We start from the raw sequence: 14679 nt of genomic DNA on the forward strand, positions 1-14679 counted from the left end.
CCAGTCATATTACCAGGGTTAGAGGTTCTATTCATTCTATTCACCAGTCATATTGCCAGGGTTAGAGGTTCTATTCATTCTATTTACCAGGGTTAGAGGTTCTATTCATTCTATTTACCAGGGTTAGAGGTTCTATTCATTCTATTTACCAGTCATATTACCAGGGTTACAGGTTCTATTCATTCTATTTACCAGTCATATTACCAGGGTTAGAGGTTCTATTCATTCTATTTACCATTCATATTACCAGGGTTAGAGGTTATATTCAATCTATTTACCAGGGTTAGAGGTTCTATTCATTCTATTTACCAGTCATATTACCAGGGTTAGAGGTTCTATTCATTCTATTTACCAGTCATATTACCAGGGTTAGAGGTTCTATTCATTCTATTTACCAGGGTTAGAGGTTCTATTCATTCTATTTACCAGTCATATTACCAGGGTTAGAGGTTCTATTCATTCTATTTACCAGTCATATTACCAGGGTTAGAGGTTCTATTCATTCTATTTACCAGGGTTAGAGGTTCTATTAATTCTATTTACCAGTCATATTACCAGGGTTATAGGTTCTATTCATTCTATTTACCAGGGTTAGATGTTCTATTCATTCTATTTACCAGGGTTACAGGTTCTATTAATTCTATTTAGCAGGGTTAGAGGTTCTATTCATTCTATTTACCAGTCATATTACCAGGGTTAGAGGTTCTATTCATTCTATTTACCAGGGTTAGAGGTTCTATTCATTCTATTTACCAGGGTTAGAGGTTCTATTCATTCTATTTACCAGTCATATTACCAGGGTTAGAGGTTCTATCCATTCTATTTACCGAGGTTAAAGGTCCGATCCATTCTATTTACCAGGGTTAGAGGTTCTATCCATTCTATTTACCAGGGTTAGAGGTTCTATTCATTCTATTTACCAGTCATATTACCAGGGTTAGAGGTTCTATTCATTCTATTCACCAGTCATATTGCCAGGGTTAGAGGTTCTATTCATTCTATTTACCAGGGTTAGAGGTTCTATTCATTCTATTTACCAGGGTTAGAGGTTCTATTCATTCTATTTACCAGTCATATTACCAGGGTTACAGGTTCTATTCATTCTATTTACCAGTCATATTACCAGGGTTAGAGGTTCTATTCATTCTATTTACCATTCATATTACCAGGGTTAGAGGTTATATTCAATCTATTTACCAGGGTTAGAGGTTCTATTCATTCTATTTACCAGTCATATTACCAGGGTTAGAGGTTCTATTCATTCTATTTACCAGTCATATTACCAGGGTTAGAGGTTCTATTCATTCTATTTACCAGGGTTAGAGGTTCTATTCATTCTATTTACCAGTCATATTACCAGGGTTAGAGGTTCTATTCATTCTATTTACCAGTCATATTACCAGGGTTAGAGGTTCTATTCATTCTATTTACCAGGGTTAGAGGTTCTATTAATTCTATTTACCAGTCATATTACCAGGGTTATAGGTTCTATTCATTCTATTTACCAGGGTTAGATGTTCTATTCATTCTATTTACCAGGGTTACAGGTTCTATTAATTCTATTTAGCAGGGTTAGAGGTTCTATTCATTCTATTTACCAGTCATATTACCAGGGTTAGAGGTTCTATTCATTCTATTTACCAGGGTTAGAGGTTCTATTCATTCTATTTACCAGGGTTAGAGGTTCTATTCATTCTATTTACCAGTCATATTACCAGGGTTAGAGGTTCTATTCATTCTATTTACCAGGGTTAGAGGTTCTATTCATTCTATTTACCAGTCATATTACCAGGGTTAGAGGTTCTATTCATTCTATTTACCAGTCATATTACCAGGGTTAGAGGTTCTATCCATTCTATTTACCGAGGTTAAAGGTCCGATCCATTCTATTTACCAGGGTTAGAGGTTCTATCCATTCTATTTACCAGGGTTAGAGGTTCTATTCATTCTATTTACCAGTCATATTACCAGGGTTAGAGGTTCTATTCATTCTATTCACCAGTCATATTGCCAGGGTTAGAGGTTCTATTCATTCTATTTACCAGGGTTAGAGGTTCTATTCATTCTATTTACCAGGGTTAGAGGTTCTATTCATTCTATTTACCAGTCATATTACCAGGGTTACAGGTTCTATTCATTCTATTTACCAGTCATATTACCAGGGTTAGAGGTTCTATTCATTCTATTTACCAGGGTTAGAGGTTCTATTCATTCTATTTACCAGGGTTAGAGGTTCTATTCATTCTATTTACCAGGGTTAGAGGTTCTATTCATTCTATTTACCAGTCATATTACCAGGGTTACAGGTTCTATTCATTCTATTTACCAGTCATATTAACAGGGTTAGAGGTTCTATTCATTCTGTTTACCAGTCATATTACCAGGGTTAGAGGTTCTATTCATTCTATTTACCATTCATATTACCAGGGTTAGAGGTTATATTCAATCTATTTACCAGGGTTAGAGGTTCTATTCATTCTATTTACCAGTCATATTACCAGGGTTAGAGGTTCTATTCATTCTATTTACCAGTCATATTACCAGGGTTAGAGGTTCTATTCATTCTATTTACCAGGGTTAGAGGTTCTATTCATTCTATTTACCAGTCATATTACCAGGGTTAGAGGTTCTATTCATTCTATTTACCAGTCATATTACCAGGGTTAGAGGTTCTATTCATTCTATTTACCAGTCATATTACCAGGGTTAGAGGTTCTATTCATTCTATTTACCAGGGTTACAGGTTCTATTCATTCTATTTACCAGGGTTAGAGGTTCTATTCATTCTATTTACCATTCATATTACCAGGGTTAGAGGTTCTATTAATTCTATTTACCATTCATATTACCAGGGTTAGAGGTTCTATTCATTCTATTTACCAGGGTTAGAGGTTCTATCCATTCTATTTACCAGTCATATTACCAGGGTTACAGGTTCTATTCATTATATTTACCAGGGTTAGAGGTTCTATTCATTCTATGTACCATGGTTACAGGTTCTATTCATTCTATTTACCAGGGTTAGAGGTTATATCCATTCTATTTACCAGTCATATTACCAGGGTTACAGGTTCAATTCATTATATTTACCAGGGTTAGAGGTTCTATTCATTCTATTTACCAGGGTTAGAGGTTCTATTCATTCTATTTACCAGTCATATTACCAGGGTTAGAGGTTCTATTCATTATATTTACCAGTCATATTACCAGGGTTAGAGGTTCCATTCATTCTATTTACCAGTCATATTACCAGGGTTAGAGGTTCTATTCATTCTATTTACCAGGGTTAGAGGTTCTATTCATTCTATTTACCAGGGTTAGAGGTTCTATTCATTCTATTTACCATGGTTACAGGTTCTATTCATTCTATTTACCAGGGTTAGAGGTTATATCCATTCTATTTACCAGTCATATTACCAGGGTTACAGGTTCTATTCATTCTATTTACCATTCATATTACCAGGGTTAGAGGTTCTATTCATTCTATTTACCAGGGTTAGAGGTTCTATTCATTCTGTTTACCAGTCATATTACCAGGGTTAGAGGTTCTATTCATTCTGTTTACCAGTCATATTTACCAGGGTTAGAGGTTCTATTCATTCTATTTACCAGTCATATTACCAGGGTTAGAGGTTCTATTCATTCTATTTACCAGTCATATTACCAGGGTTAGAGGTTCTATTCATTCTATTTACCAGTCATATTACCAGGGTTAGAGGTTCTATTCATTATATTTACCAGTCATATTACCAGGGTTACAGGTTCTATTCATTCTATTTACCAGTCATATTACCAGGGTTAGAGGTTCTATTCATTCTATTTACCAGGGTTAGAGGTTTTATTCATTATATTTACCAGTCATATTACCAGGGTTACAGGTTCTATTCATTCTATTTACCAGGGTTAGAGGTCATATCCATTCTATTTACCAGTCATATTACCAGGGTTAGAGGTTCTATTCATTCTATTTACCAGTCATTTTACCAGGGTTAGAGGTTCTATTCATTCTATTTACCAGGGTTAGAGTTTCTATCCATTATATTTACCAGGGTTAAAGGTCCTATCCATTCTATTTACCAGGGTTAGAGGTTCTATCCATTCTATTTACCAGGGTTAGAGGTTCTATCCATTCTATTTACCAGGGTTAGAGGTTCTATCCATTCTATTTACCAGGGTTAGAGGTTCTATCCATTCTATTTACCAGGGTTAGAGGTTCTATCCATTCTATTTACCAGGGTTAGAGGTTCTATTCATTCTATTTACCAGGGTTAGAGGTTCTATTCACTCTATTTACCAGGGTTAGAGGTTCTATCCATTCTATTTACCAGGGTTAGAGGTTATATCCATTCTATTTACCAGGGTTAGAGGTTCTATCTATTCTATTTACCAGGGTTAGAGGTTCTATCCATTCTATTTACCAGGGTTAGAGGTTCTATCCATTCTATTTACCAGGGTTAGAGGTTCTATCCATTCTATTTACCAGGGTTAGAAGTTCTATCCATTCTATTTACCAGGGTTACAGGTTCTATTCATTCTATAATAATAATAATTTTGCACGGCCAATTTTTCAGTTTTTGATTTGTTAAAAAAGTTTGAAATATCCAATAAATGTCGTTCCACTTCCTGATTGTGTCCCACTTGTTGTTGATTCTTCACAAAAAAATACAGTTTTATATCTTTATGTTTGAAGCCTGAAATGTGGCAAAAGGTCGCAAAGTTCAAGGGGGCCGAATACTTTCGCAAGGCACTGTATTATGAGACGTGTTTTTCAGGCTTCAAACATTAAGTTTATGTTTTCAAAATGCGTACTGCTTCCAGCTCACTGCAAAGTGATGTTTGACCGCTGATGAAGTCCGCCTTTCGTTGCCTTTGTTTCCTGTTTGAGATGCATTAGCAAGCCTCTGTACGCTGGACACGTGTGACAAATAAGATACATAACGAATATGCTGTACACACACGCCAATTTAATTACACTAAATTATGCAAATTAACTGATCGACCGATAAGCATGACCAATCAAATGTATCTACATCAATGAAAAGGAAGGGAAAAAAAGCATTATTTCGCAATGGGATTTTGTTCTTCTCCGAGGCTATTACCGGCTAATGGAAATTCTGTTCTTCCACTTTACATAGGAAATAGGTTTTTATTTGGGACGTAGCCTCTCTGACTCAAACTGACACAGTTCCTTTACTGTAAATGAATGTGTTAACAAGGAAGTGGACAGGGGAGGGAACAAGGAACTGGACAGGGGAGGGAACAAGGAAGTGGACAGGGGAGGGAACAAGGAAGTGGACAGGGGAGGGAACAAGGAAGTGGACAGGGGAGGGAACAAGGAACTGGACAGAGGAGGGAACAAGGAACTGGACAGGGGAGGGAACAAGGAACTGGACAGGGGAGGGAACAAGGAGGGAGGGAACAAGAAACTGGACAGAGGAGGGAACAAGGAAGTGAACAGGGGAGGGAACAAGGAACTGGACAGGGGAGGGAACAAGGAAGTGGACAGAGGAGGGAACAAGGAATTGGACAGGGTAGGGAACAAGGAGGGAGGGAACAAGAAACTGGACAGAGGAGGGAACAAGGAAGTGGACAGGGGAGGGAACAAGGAAGTGGACAGGGGAGGGAACAAGCAAGTGGACAGGGTAGGGAACAAGGAGGGAGGGAACAAGAAACTGGACAGAGGAGGGAACAGGGAAGTGGAGAGGGGAGGGAACAAGGAACTGGACAGAGGAGGGAACAGGGAAGTGGACAGGGGAGGGAACAAGGAACTGGACAGAGGAGGGAACAGGGAAGTGGATAGGGGAGGGAACAAGGAACTGGACAGAGGAGGGAACAGGGAAGTGGAGAGGGGAGGGATCAAGGAACTGGACAGAGGAGGGAACAAGGAACTGGACAGGGGAGGGAACAAGGAGGAAAGGAACAAGGAACTGGAAAGAGGAGGGAACAGGGAAGTGGAGAGGGGAGGGAACAAGGAACTGGACAGGGGAGGGAACAAATCAAATCAAATCAAATCAAATTTATTTGTCACATACACATGGTTAGCAGATGTTAATGCGAGTGTAGCGAAATGCTTGTGCTTCTAGTTCCGACAATGCAGTAATAACAAGTAATCTAACTAACAATTCCAAAACTACTGTCTTGTACACAGTGTAAGGGGATAAAGAATATGTACATAAGGATATATGAATGAGTGATGGTACAGAGCAGCATAGGCAAGATACAGTAGATGGTATCGGGTACAGTATGTACAAATGAGATGAGTATGTAAACAAAGTGGCATAGTATAGTATAAAGTGGCTAGTGATACATGTATTACATAAGGATACCGTCGATGATATAGAGTACAGTATGTACGTATGCATATGAGATGAATAATGTAGGGTAAGTAACATTTATATAAGGTAGCATTGTTTAAAGTGGCTAGTGATATATTTACATCATTTCCCATCAATTCCCATTATTAAAGTGGCTGGAGTTGAGTCAGTGTCAGTGTGTTGGCAGCAGCCACTCAGTGTTAGTGGTGGCTGTTTAACAGTCTGATGGCCTTGAGATAGAAGCTGTTTTTCAGTCTCTCGGTCCCAGCTTTGATGCACCTGTACTGACCTCGCCTTCTGGATGATAGCGGGGTGAACAGGCAGTGGCTCGGGTGGTTGATGTCCTTGATGATCTTTATGGCCTTCCTGTGACATCGGGTGGTGTAGGTGTCCTGGAGGGCAGGTAGTTTGCCCCCGGTGATGCGTTGTGCAGACCTCACTACCCTCTGGAGAGCCTTACGGTTGAGGGCGGTGCAGTTGCCATACCAGGCGGTGATACAGCCCGCCAGGATGCTCTCGATTGTGCATCTGTAGAAGTTTGTGAGTGCTTTTGGTGACAAGCCGAATTTCTTCAGCCTCCTGAGGTTGAAGAGGCGCTGCTGCGCCTTCTTCACGATGCTGTCTGTGTGAGTGGACCAATTCAGTTTGTCTGTGATGTGTATGCCGAGGAACTTAAAACTTGCTACCCTCTCCACTACTGTTCCATCGATGTGGATAGGGGGGTGTTCCCTCTGCTGTTTCCTGAAGTCCACAATCATCTCCTTAGTTTTGTTGACGTTGAGTGTGAGGTTGTTTTCCTGACACCACACTCCGAGGGCCCTCACCTCCTCCCTGTAGGCCGTCTCATCGTTGTTGGTAATCAAGCATACCACTGTTGTGTCGTCCGCAAACTTGATGATTGAGTTGGAGGCGTGCGTGGCCACGCAGTCGTGGGTGAACAGGGAGTACAGGAGAGGGCTCAGAACGCAACCTTGTGGGGCCCCAGTGTTGAGGATCAGCGGGGAGGAGATGTTGTTGCCTACCCTCACCACCTGGGGGCGGCCCGTCAGGAAGTCCAGTACCCAGTTGCACAGGGCGGGGTCGAGACCCAGGGTCTCGAGCTTGATGACGAGCTTGGAGGGTACTATGGTGTTGAATGCCGAGCTGTAGTCGATGAACAGCATTCTCACATAGGTATTCCTCTTGTCTAGATGGGTTAGGGCAGTGTGCAGTGTGGTTGAGATTGCATCGTCTGTGGACCTATTTGGGCGGTAAGCAAATTGGAGTGGGTCTAGGGTGTCAGGTAGGGTGGAGGTGATATGGTCCTTGACTAGTCTCTCAAAGCACTTCATGATGACGGATGTGAGTGCTACGGGGCGGTAGTCATTTAGCTCAGTTACCTTAGCTTTCTTGGGAACAGGAACAATGGTGGCCCTCTTGAAGCATGTGGGAACAGCAGACTGGTATAGGGATTGATTGAATATGTCCGTAAACACACCGGCCAGCTGGTCTGCGCATGCTCTGAGGGCGCGGCTGGGGATGCCATCTGGGCCTGCAGCCTTGCGAGGGTTAACACGTTTAAATGTCTTACTCACCTCGGCTGCAGTGAAGGAGAGACCGCATGTTTTCGTTGCAGGCCGTGTCAGTGGCACTGTATTGTCCTCAAAGCGGGCAAAAAAGTTATTTAGTCTGCCTGGGAGCAAGACATCCTGGTCCGTGACTGGGCTGGGTTTCTTCCTGTAGTCCGTGATTGACTGTAGACCCTGCCACATGCCTCTTGTGTCTGAGCCGTTGAATTGAGATTCTACTTTGTCTCTGTACTGGCGCTTAGCTTGTTTGATAGCCTTGCGGAGGGAATAGCTGCACTGTTTGTATTCGGTCATGTTACCAGACACCTTGCCCTGATTAAAAGCAGTGGTTCGCGCTTTCAGTTTCACACGAATGCTGCCATCAATCCACGGTTTCTGGTTAGGGAATGTTTTAATCGTTGCTATGGGAACGACATCTTCAACGCATGTTCTAATGAACTCGCACACCGAATCAGCGTATTCGTCAATGTTGTTATCTGACGCAATACGAAACATCTCCCAGTCCACGTGATGGAAGCAGTCTTGGAGTGTGGAGAGTGGAAGTGGACAGGGGAGGGAACAAGGAAGTGGACAGGGGAGGGAACAAGGAACTGGACAGGGGAGGGAACAAGGAAGTGGACAGGAAGTGGACAGGGGAGGGAACAAGGACCTGGACAGGGGAGGGAACAAGGAGGGAGGGAACAAGGAACTGGACAGAGGATGGAACAGGGAAGTGGAGAGGGGAGGGAACAAGGAACTGGACAGGGGAGGGAACAAGGAAGTGGACAGGGGAGGGAACAAGGAACTGGACAGGGGAGGGAACAAGGAGGGAGGGAACAAGGAACTGGACAGAGGAGGGAACAAGGAACTGGACAGGGGAGGGAACAAGGAGGGAGGGAACAAGGAACTGGACAGAGGAGGGAACAAGGAGGGAGGGAACAAGGAACTGGACAGAGGAGGGAACAAGGAAGTGGACAGGGGAGGGAACAAGGAGGGAGGGAACAAGGAGCTGCACTCTCCTGCACTAAGCTCCTGTAGAGTTGAACACTAAGCTCTTGTAGAGTTGAACACTAAGCTCCTGTAGAGTTGAACACTAAGCTCCTGTAGAGTTGAACACTAAGCTCCTGTAGAGTTGAACACTAAGCTCCTGTAGAGTGGTGTGTGTCGTGTTGAACACTAAGCTCCTGTAGAGTTGAACACTAAGCTCCTGTAGAGTTGAACACTAAGCTCCTGTAGAGTTGAACACTAAGCTCCTGTAGAGTTGAACACTAAGCTCCTGTAGAGTTGAACACTAAGCTCCTGTAGAGTGGTGTGTGTCGTGTTGAACACTAAGCTCCTGTAGAGTTGAACACTAAGCTCCTGTAGAGTTGAACACTAAGCTCCTGTAGAGTTGAACACTAAGCTCCTGTAGAGTTGAACACTAAGCTCCTGTAGAGTTGAACACTAAGCTCCTGTAGAGTTGAACACTAAGCTCCTGTAGAGTTGAACACTAAGCTCCTGTAGACTGGTGTGTGTCGTGTTGAACACTAAGCTCCTGTAGAGTTCTCTCTGTGCCTTTCAAAGAAGACAATTTATAAAGTGAGAAGAACAGCTCATGCTTATCAGTCAGTCGATGGGTGGTGTTCTGCATGAAGAACATGTATAAGCAGGTCTCTCCCTCTCTGTCTCTCTCTTTGTGTGTCCCTCTTTCTTTATCTCTCTGTCTCTCTCTTTGTGTCTCTCTCTCTCTCGCTCGCTCGCTCTCTCTCTCTCTCTCTCTCTCTCTCTCTCTCTCTCTCTCTCTCACTCTTTATCTCTCTACCTATCTCTCTCTCTCTCTCTCTCTCTCTCTCTCTCTCTCTCTCTCTCTGTCTCTCTCTCTCTCTGTCTCTGTCTCTCTCTCTCTCTGTCTCTGTCTCTCTCTCTCTCTCTCTCTCTCTGTCTCTGTCTCTGTCTCTGTCTCTGTCTCTGTCTCTGTCTCTCTCTCTCTCTGTCTCTGTCTCTCTCTCTCTCTCTGTCTGTCTCTGTCTCTTTCTCTCTCTCTCTCTGTCTCCCTTTGATGAGCTGCACTCTCCTTCCATCAAAGCAGCACACAGGTTCAATGCATCACTGTCTTTACTCCCTTCTCCCTCTGCTTTCCATTCACAGATTCATACTACCTCTCTACTGGCTTCCATGTAATCAATGATCTCTCTTTTATCTTACTTCCTGTCCTTTGATTTCTACCACATCATCCCTCCCTCTGACATCTTGTACTCTCTCTTGACTATCTAAAGATTTCATTCATTCATTATTTTCCATTTGCTCTCTCTGTCTACTTCGAAAAAAAAAGGTTAAATCTAGAAACTTTCGGCTGTCCGAAAGAGAACCCTTTGAATAACAGTTTCATATAATTATTTATAAACTAGGTGGTTCGAGCCCTGAATGCTGATTGGATGCCGTGGTATATCAGACCAAATATTACTATTATGACGCAACAAATATTTTTACTGCAATAAGGCATCTCTGGGGTTTGTGGTATATGACCAATATACCACGGCTAAGGGCTGTGTCCGCTTTGTGTCTTGCCTAAGAGCAGCCCTTAGCCGTGGTGCCCCCCCTCCCCTCTCCACTTCCCTGTTCCCTCACTCCTTGTTCCCTCCCTCCTTGTTCCCTCTCCTGTCCACTTCCTTGTTCCCTCCTCTGTCCAGTTCCTTGTTCCCTCCCTCCTTGTTCCCTCCCCTGTCCAGTTCCTTGTTCCCTCCTCTGTCCAGTTCCTTGTTCCCTCCCTCCTTGTTCCCTCCCCTGTCCAGTTCCTTGTTCCCTCCCCTGTCCACTTCCTTGTTCCCTCCCCTGTCCAGTTCCTTGTTCCCTCCCCTCTCCACTTCCCTGTTCCCTCCTCTGTCCAGTTCCTTGTTCCCTCCCTCCTTGTTCCCTCCCCTGTCCAGGTCCTTGTTCCCTCCCCTCTCCACTTCCCTGTTCCCTCCCTCCTTGTTCCCTCCCTCCTTGTTCCCTCCCCTGTCCACTTCCTTGTTCCCTCCTCTGTCCAGTTCCTTGTTCCCTCCCTCTTTGTTCCCTCCCTGTCCAGTCCTACAGGAGCTTAGTGTTCAACTCTACAGGAGCTTAGTGTTCAACTCTACAGGAGCTTAGTGTTCAACACGATACACACCAGTCAACAGTGGGGGAGGGAGTCGGAGCAGGATAGGAGACAAGAGGAAAGGGGAGGAAAGGGGAGGGGAAGGGAGACAGGGAGGGAATGGTGTCAAGTTGTTGTGAGTGTTGAACACTATGTTCCTGTAGAGTGGTGTGTATTGTGTTGATGGTTTTCCTTCTGGAAGGTTCTCCCATCTCCACAGAAGAAGTCTTGAGCTCTGTCAGAGTGACCATTGTGTACTTGTTCACCTCCAATTACTCAGTTTGGCCGGGCGGCCAGCTCCAGGAAGGGTCTTGGTGGTTCCAAACTTCTTCCATATTAAGAGTGATGGAGGCCAATCATTCTTGGGGACTTTCAATGCTGCAGAAATGTTTTGGTACCCTTCCCCAGATCTGCGCCTCAACATAATCCTGTCTCTGAGCTTTACGGACAATTACTTCAACCTTGTGGCTGTGTTTTTGATCTGAAATGCACTGGTAACTGTGGGACCTTATATAGACAGGTGTGTGCCTTTCCAAACCATGTCCAATCAATTGAATTTACCACAGGCAGACTCTAATCAAGTTGTAGAAACATGTCAAGGATGATCAATGGAAACAGGATGCACCTGAGCTCAATTTCAAGTCTCATAGCAAATAGTCTGAATACTTATGTAAATTTAAAATTAAAAAAAATACTTTTCACTTTGTCATTAGGAGGTATTGAGTGTGAATTGATGAGGACATTTAAAAAATAATAATCTATGTTTGAATAAGGCTGTAAGCGTAACAAAACTGAAAAAATGAATGGGCCTAAAATACTATCTGAAGGCACTAGGCCATGGACCTCATGATATTATCACCATTCTTAGGTGCCGATATGATGTGTGATGCTATTCTAACAATGCTATTCTAACGAGGCTATTCTACCGATGCTATTCTAACGATGCTATTCTAACGAATGTGTGATGCTATTCTAACGAAGCGATTCTAACGATGCTATTCTAACGAATGTGTGATGCTATTCTAACGAATGTGTGATGCTATTCTAACGATGCTATTCTAACGATGCTATTCTAACAATGCTATCCTATCGATGCTATTCTAACGAATGTGTGATGCTATTCTAACGATGCTATTCTAACGATGCTATTCTAATGAATGTGTGATGCTATTCTAACGATGCTATTCTAACGAATGTGTGATGCTATTCTATCGATGCTATTCTAACGAATGTGTGATGCTATTCTAACGATGCTATTCTAACGATGCTATTCTAACAATGCTATCCTATCGATGCTATTCTAACGATGCTATTCTAACGATGCTATTCTAACGAATGTGTGATGCTATTCTAACGATGCTATTCTAACGATGCTATTCTAACAATGCTATCCTATCGATGCTATTCTAACAACGCTATTCTAACGATGCTATTCTAACGAATGTGTGATGCTATTCTAACGATGCTATTCTAACGATGCCATTCTAACGAATGTGTGAGGCTATTCTAACGAATGTGTGATGCTATTCTAACGATGCTATTCTAACGATGCTATTCTAATGAATGTGTGATGCTATTCTAACGATGCTATTCTAACGAATGTGTGATGCTATTCTATCGATGATATTCTAACGATGCTATTCTAACAATGCTATCCTATCGATGCTATTCTAACAATGCTATTCTAACGATGCTATTCTAACGAATGTGTGATGCTATTCTAACGATGCTATTCTAACAATGCTATCCTATCGATGCTATTCTAACAATGCTATTCTAACGATGCTATTCTAACGAATGTGTGATGCTATTCTAACGATGCTATTCTAACGATGCTATTCTAACGATGCCATTCTAACGAATGTGTGATGCTATTCTAACGATGCTATTCTAACGATGCTATTCTAATGAATGTGTGATGCTATTCTAACGATGCTATTCTAACGAATGTGTGATGCTATTCTATCGATGCTATTCTATAGATGCTATTCTAACGATGCTATTCTAACGAATGTGTGATGCTATTCTAACGATGCTATTCTAACGATGCTATTCTAACGATGCTATAATAACGATGCTATTCTAACGAATGTGTGATGCTATTCTAACGATGCTATTCTAAAGGATGCGTGATGCAATTCTAACGATGCTATTCTAACGATGCTATTCTAACGATGCTATTCTAACGATGCTATTCTAACGATGCTATTCTAACAACGCTATTCTAACGATGCTATTCTAACGAATGTGTGATGCAATTCTAACGATGCTATTCTAACGATGCTATTCTAACGATGCTATTCTAACAATGCTATCCTATCAATGCTATTCTAACGATGCTATTCTAACGATGCTATTCTAACGAATGTGTGATGCTATTCTAACGATGCTATTCTAACGATGCTATTCTAACGATGCCATTCTAACGAATGTGTGAGGCTATTCTAACGAATGTGTGATGCTATTCTAACGATGCTATTCTAACGATGCTATCCTAATGAATGTGTGATGCTATTCTAACGATGCTATTCTAACGAATGTGTGATGCTATTCTATCGATGCTATTCTAACGATGCTATTCTAACAATGCTATCCTATTGATGCTATTCTAACAATGCTATTCTAACGATGCTATTCTAACGAATGTGTGATGCTATTCTAACGATGCTATTCTAACGATGCTATTCTAACAATGCTATCCTATCGATGCTATTCTAACAATGCTATTCTAACGATGCTATTCTAACGAATGTGTGATGCTATTCTAACGATGCTATTCTAACGATGCTATTCTAACGATGCCATTCTAACGAATGTGTGATGCTATTCTAACGATGCTATTCTAACGATGCTATTCTAATGAATGTGTGATGCTATTCTAACGATGCTATTCTAACAAATGTGTGATGCTATTCTATCGATGCTATTCTAACGAATGTGTGATGCTATTCTATCGATGCTATTCTATCGATGCTATTCTAACGATGCTATTCTAACGAATGTGTGATGCTATTCTAACGATGCTATTCTAACGATGCTATTCTAACGATGCTATAATAACGATGCTATTCTAACGAATGTGTGATGCTATTCTAACGATGCTATTCTAAAGGATGCGTGATGCAATTCTAACGATGCTATTCTAACGATGCTATTCTAACGATGCTATTCTAACGAATGTGTGATGCAATTCTAACGATGCTATTCTAACGATGCTATTCTAACGATGCTATTCTAACGAATGTGTGATGCAATTCTAACGAATGTGTAATACTATTCTAACGATGCTATTCTAACGATGCTATTCTAACAAAGCTATTCTATCGATGCTATTCTAACAATGCTATTCTAACGAATGTGTGATGCTATTCTAACGATGCTATTCTAACGATGCTATTCTAACAATGCTATCCTATCGATGCTATTCTAACAATGCTATTCTAACGATGCTATTCTAACGAATGTGTGATGCTATTCTAACGATGCTATTCTAACGATGCTATTCTAACAATGCCATTCTAACGGATGTGTGAGGCTATTCTAACGAATGTGTGATGCTATTCTAACGATGCTATTCTAACGATGCTATTCTAATGAATGTGTGATGCTATTCTAACGATGCTATTCTAACGAATGTGTGATGCTATTCTATCGATGCTATTCTAACGATGCTATTCTAACAATGCTATCCTATCGATGCTATTCTAACGATGCTATTCTAACG

General features: G+C 41.6%; 1 protein-coding gene and 1 pseudogene across 1 annotated transcript; one reads left to right on the forward strand and one right to left on the reverse strand.

Moving 5' to 3' along the window:
* Positions 1-8912, forward strand: part of LOC139396437 (splicing regulatory glutamine/lysine-rich protein 1-like) — a 12732-nt pseudogene extending 3820 nt beyond the window's left edge.
* A 1552-nt stretch (positions 8913-10464) lies between these two features.
* LOC139396438 (uncharacterized protein DR_0269-like) lies at positions 10465-10909 on the reverse strand (the record flags this gene model as incomplete). The annotated part of the gene is made up of 1 exon (XM_071143481.1): positions 10465-10909. A coding segment is annotated over one exon (445 nt), but the record flags the coding sequence as incomplete, so codon positions are not given.
* Between the last annotated feature and the right edge of the window lie 3770 nt (positions 10910-14679).

Source organism: Oncorhynchus clarkii, unplaced genomic scaffold (genome assembly GCF_045791955.1).
Source record: "Oncorhynchus clarkii lewisi isolate Uvic-CL-2024 unplaced genomic scaffold, UVic_Ocla_1.0 unplaced_contig_12017_pilon_pilon, whole genome shotgun sequence".
NCBI classification, from domain to species: Eukaryota; Metazoa; Chordata; class Actinopteri; order Salmoniformes; family Salmonidae; genus Oncorhynchus; species Oncorhynchus clarkii.